At 37.6% G+C, this 13,518-nt stretch overlaps 1 protein-coding gene across 29 annotated transcripts in view; it reads left to right on the forward strand.

The window, feature by feature from the left end:
• Nucleotides 1-13,518, forward strand: part of LOC106869304 (pleckstrin homology-like domain family B member 2) — a 458,421-nt gene that overhangs the window by 238,837 nt on the left and 206,066 nt on the right. For all 29 annotated transcript variants that reach the window (XM_089352366.1, XM_089352371.1, XM_089352379.1 and 26 more), the window contains one exon: nucleotides 6,894-7,016. In XM_089352366.1, the coding sequence (XP_089208492.1) occupies nucleotides 6,894-7,016 (123 nt within the window). The remainder of the gene's footprint in view (nucleotides 1-6,893; nucleotides 7,017-13,518) is intronic.

Below are 13,518 nucleotides of genomic sequence, written 5' to 3' on the forward strand. Positions count from 1 at the left end.
TGTGGTAAAATGTTTGCTTCCCAACCACATGGTTTTGAGTTCAGTCCCACTGCATAGTTCTGGGTTGACCAAAGCATTGTGTGTGGACTTGGTAATGGAAACTATCTATCTATCTATCTGTCTGTCTGTCTGTCTGCCTGCCTGTCTGTCTGTCTGTCTGTCTGCCTACACACACACACACACACACACACACACACACACACACACACACAAGCGTGTGTGTGAAGGCACATGTCTCAGAAGTTAGAATGTCAGGTTTACAATTGTGAGGTTGTGAGTACAATTCTCAGACTGGATGGTGAGTTGTGTTCTTGACCAAGACACTTTATTTCATATTGCTCCAGTTCAATGAACTGTATAAATGAGTTGCAACACTGGCACCACCTTTCCCTTGGACATCTGTGGCATGGAGAGGGCACGCATGAATGACTGCAGGTCTTCCACAAAAACAACCTTCCTTGGACTTGTACCTTGGAGGGGAACTTTCTAGGTGCAATCCCACAATCATTTGTGAGTGAAGGGAGTTCTTACATGTATGTGTGTGTGTGTATGTATATATATATATATATATATATATATATATATATAGAGAGAGAGAGAGAGAGAGAGAGAGAGAGAGAGAGAGGAGAGAATAAATAGTTATAAAGTGTCCAGGTGGGTACCGTTTGGGAACTCAATTATAATCAAGGTTATAGCTAACCACATTGAGTTGTAACAAGCACCTAGGATTACTTGAGGTAGGCAATCCCAATATATTTCATCCGATGGATAACTCCTGGATTTGCTTCACTGGATTATAGATATTTTACTGAGAGTATATCCAAGACAGAATATAGAGATTAGTAAATCTGCATATTCTTTTATAGCTATAGTCAGTTATTCAACATATTTGGTTTAAATTTATCCAATGCATGTTTCTGCTGCATAGACATCTCAGAAATTGCATTTGCATCCAGCTACTTTCAACTAGTTATTAGTCTACGCAACTAGCTAGCATTATTTTGTTCAGTTACTATAGTTTTTGAGTGAAAAGAATGAGAGAGAAAGATTTGGAAACCTGATATGGCTATAAAAACTGCTATGAGGTTGACCCTAGGCTGACTCTAGGTTTGAATTTCAAATAGAGAATACTAGACCTTTAATTAGGTTGAAGTGTATTTCTTTTTAAACACTAGCCTCAGGTGGATTAGGAATTAGTGAGTTTCAGATATTGCATACAATTACCAGTCACTAATTCAGATATAATTTAACCCTTTAGCATTCAAACTGGCCAGATCTGGCTTCTCACACCTATCCTACAATGTCATTCTGAAATTATGTCTTTCAAGAATTTTGAAATATGTAGTATTAAGTATGGAGTGGGGGATACTAATTAGTACTTGATATAGGCAAACTAGATATTATACTGATAATTACCATGTAAACTCAGGCACTTCCTATTTATGTGGTACTTAATTAAAAATCCTTTCAATGGAAGTATTTGAATGCCCTTTTGTAAAGGTGTTGACATCTTAGGGCTTACTATTAAGCAACTGGTTTCTAGACGTGAAAATATGTATACATATCTATATGTATATGCACACACACACGCACACACACACACACACAGAGTGTGATGGGTAAATTGTCACTATTTTATATTTTTAATTCCACGTATTTGAATTGTTTTTGATTTTGTTGACTACACAGTGTACTAGGGTCAGTTGGGCACTGTCTATGAGGAAAACAGTATCATGACACAGTTCACACTGCCAGAAATTTGGAAACAACATGTTGTACTGCTTGGCATTCACACTGGAATCTCCAATACAAACATTTTAGAGTCTTTGGGTGTCAATCTGAGGTTAGTGCAGAGGATTCGGAAAGAGTTGAATGAGTCTAATGGTGATTATGAAGGCATTTGGAGTGATCACAAGTGATGGCGATGTTATGCTTCCATTCATCTTCCTACACAGCCTCAGACTCAACATGGAGGCCTACATCAAATGCCTGGAGGAGGTAGTGCTGCCCTGGGTCAAGAGGGAGGCTGCTGGACGACCCTGTGTCTAGCATCAGGACTCTGCACCATGTTACGCAAGTAGGAGAACCTAGTCATAGCTGTCAGACAATTTCTGTGACCACATCACCCCTAGCATCTGGCCAGCTTACACCCCAGACTGCAATCCCCTTGATTATTATGTGTGGGGTGCTGTTGAGTGAGAGACCAACAAAACTCCTTGTAATGCCAAAGATGAACTGAAGGCAACGATTATGGTAGCATTCACCAACTTAAACAAGGAGACCATCCAGAAGAGTTGCAGGAGATTCCAAAGTCGTCTGCAGGCTGTGGTTGAAGCAAATGGTGATTTTATTGAATAAATTTACTCTTTAGTATTTCAAAGTATTTTTATGTAATTTTGGTAAATATATCTGTTACAGTGAGACGTCAGTGTTATTTTCATTTTTGCATAATTTAGACAATTTATTCACCACACCCTGTATACACACACACACACACACACACACACACATGTGTATATATTTTTTCCTTTACTTGTTTCAGTCATTTTGACTGCGGCCATGCAGGGGCACCACCTTGAAGGGTTTTAATCAAACTAATTGACTCTAGGACTAGTCTTTTTTAAGTCTAGTACTTATTCTATCAGACTCTTTTGCCAACTTGGTAGGCTATGGGAATGTAAACGCACCAACATTAGTTGTCACGCAGTGGTGAGGGACAAACACAGACACACACATACCTATATATATGATGGGTTTCTTTCAGTTTCCATCTATCATATTCACTCACAGCGCTTTGGTTGGTCTGTCCAAGGCTATAGTAGATGACACTTGCCCAAGGTGCCACAGAGTAGGACTGAACCCGAAACCATATGGTTAGGAAGCAAACTTCCTACCACACATTTACACCTGTTTATATATATATATATATATATATATATATATATATATATATACACACACACACACATATATACACACCACTGGTTTAATGTTCACTTTTCCATTCTGGCATGGTTTGGACAAAATTTGAAGTAGATGTTTCTGTGGCCAGATACCCTTTATGTCAGCAACCTTCACCTGGTTCCAAACAAGCTAATATTTCTCCACAAGCTAATATTTCTCCACAAGCTGTCATGTCTATTTAAAATATTCTGTTCTACTCCAGGCACAAGGCCCGAAATCTTTTTAGGGTAGGGGCCAATCAATTAGATCAACCCCAGTATGCATCTAATACGTAATTTATTGAACCTGAAAGGATGAAAGGCAAAGTTGACCTAAGCAGAATTTGAACTCAGACCGTAAAGACATGAAATACCGCTAAGCATTTCACCCGGTGTGCTAACGTTTCTGCCAGCTCACTGCCTTGTCTATGCAGAATATTGAAAATGGATGACACTTGTGTAACAGTGACTCTCATTTATAGATATCATGTGCTGTCAAGGCAAGGAGACACAAATACACACACTCACGCATTATACTTGCACACACGCACTAATATCAGATATGTATTTGAAACCTAGAATTCTTGTGTAGTGAATTTCCCCAAATTCCTTAAACTAAGTCATCCATGTGTTACACCTACAATAGATGCAGAGGATGAGGTGAAAGACACCTTCTATGAACAGCTGCAAACTGTAGTCAAGAATGTGCACAAACATGATATAGTCATAGTAACTGGTGATATGAATGCCAAGGTTGGAGCCAATAATAAGGGGAATGAGAGAATAATGGGTAAACATGGAACAGGAATTATGAACAGTAATGGCAAAAGGCTTGTAGAATTCTGCAGGATGAATGATCTCATCATCACTGGAACTATATTCCCACACAAGGACCTTGACAAAAACACCTGGACCTCTCGAGATAAAAGAACAACAAATCAAATTGATCGCACACTCGTCAAATGTAAATACTACTCATCAATAAAAAACACCCGGGTCATGAGAGGCGCTCATGTTGCAAGTGATCATCAGCTTGTAAGGTCACAAGTGAAGCTGAAACTTCGGAGACACCTGTACAAGACAAAGACAAACCCAAGAACAAAATATGACACTTGCAAACTACAAAATCAAACAATCAAAAGCAAGTTTATTATGGGACTGAAGAATAAATTTGCTTTGCTTGAGGCGATTCCAGAAGATATTGACATAGAATGGAAATGGAAAATCTTTGATAAAGCATTCAACCAGACAGCCAAAGAAGTACTTGGTGTAAAGAAAAAGAATCAAAAACTGTGGATAGGACTAGACTCTTGGGGAAAGGTTGAAGAGAAGAAACACCTCAAAATTAAAATTGAAAATGCCAAATCCATCAGAATCAAACAGCAGATGCAAATAGAATACAAAACCAAAGACAGAGATGTCAAATCAAATATAAGATCAGACAAGTGTAAATGGGTAGAGAACTTGGGAAACGATGCTGAAAGAGCAGCTAAGAATGGTCAAATGAAAATACTATATGAAATAGCCAAAACAATATGTAATGAAAAACTACATCAAGCATCAGGGTAAAATCACAACAGATGATAAGGGAAAAAAAGACAAGATGGAAAGAACATTTTGAAGAAGTATTAAATAGAGACACTCCACCCAATCCAGTGGAAATTGAAAATATTGTAATTCCAGAGGTGGAGACCATTGACAGCAGCCCTGTAAGCAAAACAGAAATCAAGAATGTAATCAGAAAATTAAAAAATGGAAAGGCAGGAGGAGTTGACATGATAACACCAGAGTTATTGAAGGCAAACATTGAAACATCCACAGACAAACTGCAGAGTATCATAAATGATATTTGGGATCAAGAGAAAATACCTCATGACTTGATCAAAGGACTGATTGTAAAGTTACCAAAGAAAGGAAATCTATCTGAATATGGAAACTGGAGGAGAATAACACAAGTAAAGTGCTAGGAAGAATCATAATTAATAGGATCCAAAATGGTATTGATAAGAAGCTCAGACCTGAACAAGCTGGCTTCCGTGAAGGTGAAAATACCATCAAACAAATATTCATCTTGAGAAACATTATTGAACAGTGCTTAGAATGGCAATCTTCATTGTATATAAACTTCATCGATTTCGGAAAAGCTTTTGATTCAGTTCACAGGGTCAGTTTGTGGGAGATCATGGGGCAGTATGGCATACCAAGCAAAATTATCAACAACATAGTCAAATTAATGTACAAAGATGGTGAATGTGCAGTACTGGATGATGGTGAAATGATAGAATGGTTCCAAGTAAAGACAGGCATAAAACAGGGCTGTGTTATGTCTGGAGGCTTGTTTCTACTCATCATTGACAGGGTGATGAGGAAGACCACCATGAATAACAACCTAGGGATAAGGTGACAAATAATGTCATGCCTAGAAAACCTGAACTATGCAGACGACATTGCTTTTCTGTCTTCCAGCTAATCACAGATGCAACAGAAAACCAACAAAATGTCAAGTCTTACAAAGAGAGTGATATTTAAGATCAATGAGAAGAAGACTAAGACGTTGCGATTGAACAAGAAGACTGACCCCATTCAAATAGGTGAAAAGGACAATGAAATGTAGATGAGTTCACCTATCTAGGTGCAATTGTAAGTAAAGAAGGTGGTGGAAGGAAAGATATGATGAGCAGAATCAATAGAGTCATAAGTGCTTTTATCAAATTGGACAAAGTATGGCGATCAAAACAGTTTGGGAGGGATACAAAAATCAAACTCTACAAAATGCTAGTAGGACCTGTACTTCTTTACGGCTGTGAATCCTGAAAGTACAAAGGTCTGAAGAAAATAATGGAGATAGGGTAGCCAAATATCATATCAATGGATGAACTCAACAAAGTAACCCAAGTTCCCAGGATAAGCCAAGAAGTAAAAAGGAAAAGATGGAATTGGTTTGGACATGTATTGAGAAAGGAACCCAATCATCATTGCATGATTGCCTTGACTTGACAACCTGAGGGGAAAAGAAAAGTTGGTAGACCAAAAACTACATGGAGAAGGACAGTGGAAAAGGAAAGGAATCAAGCTGGATGGTCATCATGGAATGCGGCTAGAAAACTTGCAAAACAGAGGGATAAATGGAAAATGAGTGTGGAGGCCTTATGTGCCAGATGGCATGAGAGGATAGATAGAATTTCTCCTGCAAACCTCCAATATCTATATGTAGCTAGCTGTCTGTCTGCCTGCCCCTTTTCCCATACACACACACATGCAGGCACATACATACACTCTCTCACACAAGCAGTCATTACATATATTTTTGAATTTTTTTTCCAACAAAATTTGTCACTTTTTGAAAATTTTATATTATTTTTTACGAAGCTGGCAAATCTGTTCAATGGAGAACTGATAACACATATAGCGACCATTCTACCACTAACTGGCAAATCTTCACTTAAAAACCCAATGTTTAGACATGCTGTTTCTTTTCTCTGTTTCTCTTACCATTATTACAACAGCCACTGTTCATCTGACCTTCAAAACTGTATAGCTCCTCACCTTCTCACTCTTCACCAGATACATCTGTCTTTTATGTTTTTTCATGTCATCTCAGATCCTACATCAAATACTCTTATTAATTATTCCTCCCCATCACTGCCACCCTGATGAAATCTCTCTCTTTCTCTGTTACATTGACCTAGAGAGCTTGACACTCAATATTAATGAGGATAACCAGCCTGTGATGACCAATGTAATGTCATGACCACAGTGCTTTAGCTTCCCTTACTAACTAAAAGAAACAAAACAGATATCTGGTTTGTGTCATTATTATTGTCACTAATGATTGTCATTGTAATATTAACAATTTATTTAAAATAATTACATTTGGTATCTTATTATGTAGTATCACTTCTGTTGTTTTGTTTGTTAAATTATATATATTCCTGTCTTCTTTTAAAACAGGGAGCATGTTATGTCTTGGACGTTCCAATTACTTTCGCTTCAATCACCCTCAAGAAGCTAAAATGATTAAAAGTGCTATGCCTGACTGCCGTATATCTATGGTTCCTTTAAACTTTCTTCATGGTAAGTAATGAAATATTTAAAATGTCTTGATTGAAATATTATTACAATTATAATTGTTCATAGATGAAATAGTTTTAAAACAATATTATGTTCCAACCAGTTTAATTCCAGATCATAGTCATCATCATAAGGTGTAAACGTGTCAGACTGGAACTGGGTACCTTTAATACACAACTAAGGGCAATAATGTTCATGTGCAACTAGTTGCACTTGTGCTGGTGGCTTAATGGGTAAGTGTGTTATTATCCTTAGTGCAGAATTAAACATTACTTCTTCAAATCTAGTCTGATGTACATTGAAGTATGACATTTGATGACATGAACAATGGAACCTCTATGTGGCTGTTTGGACTGCTACAAGTAACAGCTAAATCTGCTTCAAATGACACCCATCAATCTTAAAAAAGGAAGGATGTGTCGTACATCTAGAAGTACATTATTCTGTGTTTGAAATGTAGATGGTCATTGTTCGAATGTCTTTGATCATAGGGTTGCTCATTCATGGCTGACCTGTGTCTAAACAACATCAAGATTTAGTGTTGATGTTATTGTAAGAAAAACTTTCATCTGTAAAGAAATGGTCATTTAATTGTTCATTAAATAAGAATATAATTAGGATAATTTATTGTGTCTGGGGGCAGTCATTCTCTTTTAGTGCCTTATTAATTTAACACAGTCACCAGTCTGATTTCCACTCATTAACTTATTTATTTTTACTAAAATTTTTGTTGCATCTTGCAACCTTTTCAATTGCCGTTGACTCTGTCCGTTATCAGAACTGGGTTTTTGTTTCTCTTGTGCACAATAAATATTCTGAATATTGTTGCAGAATCTCATTCTGTTTTCTTGTAATTAATGAACAGACTTTGTGTCTTTATAAGAATCACAGATTTCTGTTTGTAAGTTCTTTGCATCACAGACAGAAACATAAAGTGCAATTTACATTATGGAAAAATTTTTAAAAAGTAAGAAAAAAAATGAAGACCCCAGTCAAGTGAGAGAATGGTGAAAAATAATGTCATTAATTCTTGATGCCATACAACAGTAAAAGTTATATATAAGAGCAAGTGTTTATAATGTGAGTTAACACTGAACTTTCTCAGCATAAACTTTGTCCCTTACTCATTATCCACTGAGCATTTGTTCTTCATTCATTATATTCACCCTTCAAGGTGGCAAACTGGCAGAAACGTTAGCATGTCGGGCGAAATGCTTAGCAGTATTTCATTTGTCTTTACGTTCTGAATTCAAATTCTGCCGAGGTTGACTTTGCCTTTCATCCTTTCAGGATCAATAAATTAAGTACCAGTTGTGTACTGGAGTCGATCTAATCAACTGGCCCCCTCTCCAAAAATTTCAGGCCTTGTGAAAGAACCGCACTCCCTGGTTCTTTTGCCCTCATTATTTCTACTCACCTTGTACTTTGAGAGTCTACACAGACATCTCATCAACTTTATTTTTATTTCTTTCTAACCCCATCCTAATCATCCACCTCCTCTCTTCTGAAATATGCATTCAGCAAGAAATCAATTTTCATCTGACCCCTCACTTCCTAGCATAAAGCTACCTCTCTTGGAGTTAGTAGTCTTGCTAGTTGCATGGGGAACTCACTAGTGTTGGTGCCCCCCCCCCCCAAAAAGCACCTGATATACATTGTATATTTGTTGGTGCTAAGAAGGGCATCCAGTCATAGAAAAACATGCTAAAGAAGACTGTGGAGCACAATCAATTTCTTAGATTTGTTGGTTCATGTTGAACCATCCAACCCATGCCTGCATGGAAGATGGACATTAAATGATGATGATGATGATGTCAGAAGTTTGTTTTCTCTCAAGATATAAATTTTCTAATTCATTTTAAGGTTTTGTAGAGGAGGTTTAATAACAGTGAAACCTGTTCAGAATTGTCTCCATATTTACAAAAGATCAGTCATTTGGTCCCCACTGTATTTTCAATCAATTTGAATTTGGGAGTTTTTGCCTTTCTTGGCAAGAATTATAAATGTTTATCATTTTCTTTTCATTATATGTGAAATGTTAATTTGTTTTTGCCTTGGCTCACCATATTAAACAAGTTAATCCCCACATAAACCCACATGGTAAGTTTATGTCACTATTAAGTTGGTGTTTAGAATATAATGGCTTAAAAGTTTGTTGTTTAAGATGTAACATAAATGAAAGGTGACGTTTAGAGTATAAGTTAACATGAAGGTTGGTATTAATAACACAACGAATGTTCTTACATGAAATTATGACAGAAAATTTTAATTTCAGTTTGGAGATTTTTAAATGAGAGATTTTTCTCTCCAAAAATATGAAAAGTGCCTCAAGGGAGTTAGTAAGGAAAAAAATTATTTTGTCTCTATTGACATAATTAATGATAGTCAAAGGTGACTAAAGAGGGGAATCTCAAAACAACACCACTACCATAAAAGAAGGCCATGCTTAAAAATGATCAGATATTTAAGATTATTGGTGTTTTATATTTTTTTAAATTTATTTTTTAAGCCAGTTTCTCAGTTTGTGAAATGTAAGGCAATCAGTTGAAGTGCCTTGAAAATACTTAAAGTTTTGTTTGTCAGCCATCTGAGGTGAAAAAGAACAACTGAATAAGTGGGGAGATAGAGGTGGGGGGGCAGAAATAGATATACAGACAGATAGATATATGGCAGAGGGAGAGAGAGAGTAAGGTAATTAGTTATTTTTGTTAGCATGATAGGCTGACCCAAATATAGAGAGCACAACTAATATGCTTGACTATTGTTTTACTTAATCTTTTGTTAAGCTTGGTGTTGGTGTGATGGCATGACATTATAGCCAAGTTTGACAAGGTGATACTTCACTCACTCACCCACCAGATTAGCTGACCCCTTCCCTCTTTTTTTTTTCTGAGACACTTTTCTTCTTTAGCTCTCTTTAACATTAGAACAGCTGCTGTTTCTTCTTGATCAACAGGGGCCCTTTTCGGTTCTCTACACAGATTTATTCTTTCATACACACACACACACACACACACATATTAGTAAAATGACTGTCCTCCTGTGTTCCCTGGTAAGTAAAGGAAAAACCCTTTCATGTTTTAGTCTCTTCTCAAGAATCTGTATTGATATGACATCTCTCTCTCTCTTCTCTCTGTGATTACATTAAATGCTTAGTATCAGTTACGTTTGTAACATTATAGGTTAGGTGTGGTGTTGGTGGTGGCAATAGAGGGGTAAGGTGGGGCAGACTGGGTAGAAACAGTGTCAGGTTAACTATCTTTGCAGTGTTTTCTTCTATTCCGTGGGTGTTGGCTTTGTTTTTCACCTCCCTGTAATTGATAAGATAGCTGCCTGTTGTTTAGCCCATGATCAAATAGGCCTATGATCAGACCACAGTGCAATTGAAGGCCTTCCAACCATTATCCTGTCTTTTTCTCCAAGCGGCAATTAACTTTAGACCACTTTATCTAATCTATGTTCATAAAGTATGATTTGAGGGTGAGGTGGCTATTTTTTCTAGCTAGTCCATAAAGAGTGTATGCTTCAAATACAGTGAAATTGTGACCATCCTATTTTCTTAGTACTACAATATCAATTTCACTTTTGTTTTTTAATTATCCCTTTGGAACTCAATATGCTTTCACTGAATTATGTTTTACAAACACCTCCTCCACATCTCTTTTCTTTTGGAAAAAAAGATTATTTAATCAAACAGAAGATGATATAGTACAGTGGTTTTATCTTTTTATTTATTTCAGTCATTAGACTGCAGTTATGCTAGGGCACTGCTTTGAAGAATTTTAGTTCAACGAACTGACCTCAGTTCTTATATTTTTTTATTATCTTAAGCCTGGTATAGTGGTATTTCGCCCATTGCTACATTCTGAGTTCAAATTCTGCTGAGGTTGATTTTGCCTTTCATTCTTTTGGGGTCAATTAAATAAGAACCAGTTATGCACTGGGGTCGATGTAATCGACTTAATCCCCTCCCCCAAGCTGTCCTTGTAGTAAAAATTTGAAATCATTATTTCAAACCTGGTACTTATTTTATCAGTCTGTTTTGCTGAACTGCTAAGTTATGGTGACATAAACACACTGACATTGATTGTCAGGTGTGTGTTGGGGTGGACAAAGACACACACACACAACGGGCTTAGTGCAGTTTCCATCTACCAAATCCACTCACAAGACTTTGGTCAGCCTGAGGTTACAATAGTACTTGCCCATTAGATTAGCATATACATGGCTGAGTGTTCCACAGATACACATACCATTTATGTAATTCTCAAGTAGAATCAATGTGAATGTATATGTGACAAGACTGGTATGGTCTCCATCTAGTTAATTTCTCTCGCAAGGCTTTGGCAACACATATTTATTTAAGGTACCGTGACCTGGTAATGAACCCTGGACTGCATTGGGTGAAGTCAACTTCTTGAACTCTTCACCATTTCTTATACCCCTGCATCCATTTAGACAACATACACTGACATTTGCACACATTTTTACATCCATAGCACACATAGTTGCGTGTGTGTGTGTGTATGCATTTGTACCATTGTCATAATTGTTTTAATGTGCACTTTACCATGTATTTATATCTATATATCAGTACGTGTGTGTGTGTAAACATACATACACACAAATACATATTCATACATGTATAAATATATAAACACACATATATACATCATCATCACAAGTACATACATCATCATCATCATTTAACGTCCGTTGTCCATGCTGGCATGGGTTGGTCTGTTTGACCAAGGCTGGCAAACTGAAAGCCTGCACCAAACTCCAGTCTGATTTGGCATGGTTTCTATCGCTGGATGTCCTTCCAAATGCCAACCACCCCAAGAGTATAATGGGTGATTTTACATGCCACCAGCACTGGTGCTATTTGTGTGACACCAGTATCTGTCACAAATACAATTTTACTTGGCTTGATGGGTCTTCTTAAGCATGGCATAATACCAAAGGTCTCGGCCATTTGTTATCGCCTCCATGAGGCCCAACACTTGAAAGGTGCTTTTCACATGCCACCAGCATTGGCCACCTTGCCTCCATGAGGCCCAGTGCTCAAAAGGTGCTTTTTATGAGCCACTGGCACGGGTGCCAGCATTGGCCACAACACTCAGCTTCACATGTCTTTTCAAGCACAGCATATCGCCAAAGGTCTCAGTCACTAGTCATTGCCTCTGTGAGGCCCAAAGTTCGAAGATCATGCTTCACCACCTCATCCCATGTCTTCCTGGATCTACCTCTTCCACAGGTTCCCTCTACAGTTAGAGATTGGCACATCTTTACACAGCTGTCCTCATCCATTAGCATCATATGACCATACCAGCACAGTTGTTTCTCTTGCACACCATATCTGATGCCTCTTATGCCCAACTTTTCTCTAAAGATGTTTACAGTCTGACATTGCTCATCCAGATTCATACTGGCTTCATTGCTTTCAAGCTTACACATGTCCTCAGCTGTCGCAGCCCGTGTTTCACTGTCATGTAGCATAGCACACAGGCATCATACAATCTGCCTTTCACTCTGAGAGAGAGGCCCGTTGATGCCAGCAAAAGTAGGAGCATTCTGAATTTTTCCCAGCCTACTCTTATTCTCACAGTTACACTCTCAGAACATCCACTTCTGCTACTAACTTGGTCACATAGATAATGGAAGCTATTTACTACCTCTAGCGTACCTCCTTGGCAGTCGATAGAGTCTATTTTCTGTACATTTTTGGTATTTATTGTGCATGTGCATCTTCCACACAAAAACTATTTTCCTTGTTAACCTTCCTCTGATATTGCTGCACCTCTTATGTGTTCATAGCTTATACCAGGTACATCTTATAGAGTTTCTACCTACGCCTTTTCTACAGATCGAACAGGGCCATCTACCTGAAGGGATTTGTGATTTGTCTGCCTTCCTACTTACTAAGACTTTGGTTTTTACTAAGTTAACTCTAAGGCCCTTCGATTCTAGACCTTGCTTCCATACCTGAAATTTTGTCTCTAGTTCTGGTAGTGACTCAGCAATTAGTGCAAGGTCATCAGCAGAGGAGTTCCCAGGGGCAGCCTGTCTTAAATTCTTCTGTTGCTGCCTGTAGAACTATGATGAACAAGAGGGAGCTGAGGACGGATATATATATATATATATATATATATATATATATATATATATATATATATATACACACTAACTATTCAGCGATTTAACATATACCTCATTCAGAGATTTAACATTGCTATATATATATATATATATATATATATATTGAGAGAGAGAGAGAGCATTTTTATGGGTGCAGTTGTGGCTGTGTGATAAGAAACTTGCTTCCCAACCACATCGTTCTGGGTTCGGTCCTACTACATGGCACCTTGGGTAAGTATCTTCTACTATAGCCTCGGGCCGACCAAACCCTTGTGATTAGATTTGATAGACGGAAACTGAAAGAAGCCTGTTGTATGTATATATATATCTGTTTGTGTGTCTGTGTTTGTACCCACACCCCATCACT

The sequence above is a fragment of the Octopus bimaculoides genome, chromosome 5 (genome assembly GCF_046866305.1).
Source record: "Octopus bimaculoides isolate indiv1 chromosome 5, ASM4686630v1, whole genome shotgun sequence".
In the NCBI taxonomy this organism is placed as follows: Eukaryota; Metazoa; Mollusca; class Cephalopoda; order Octopoda; family Octopodidae; genus Octopus; species Octopus bimaculoides.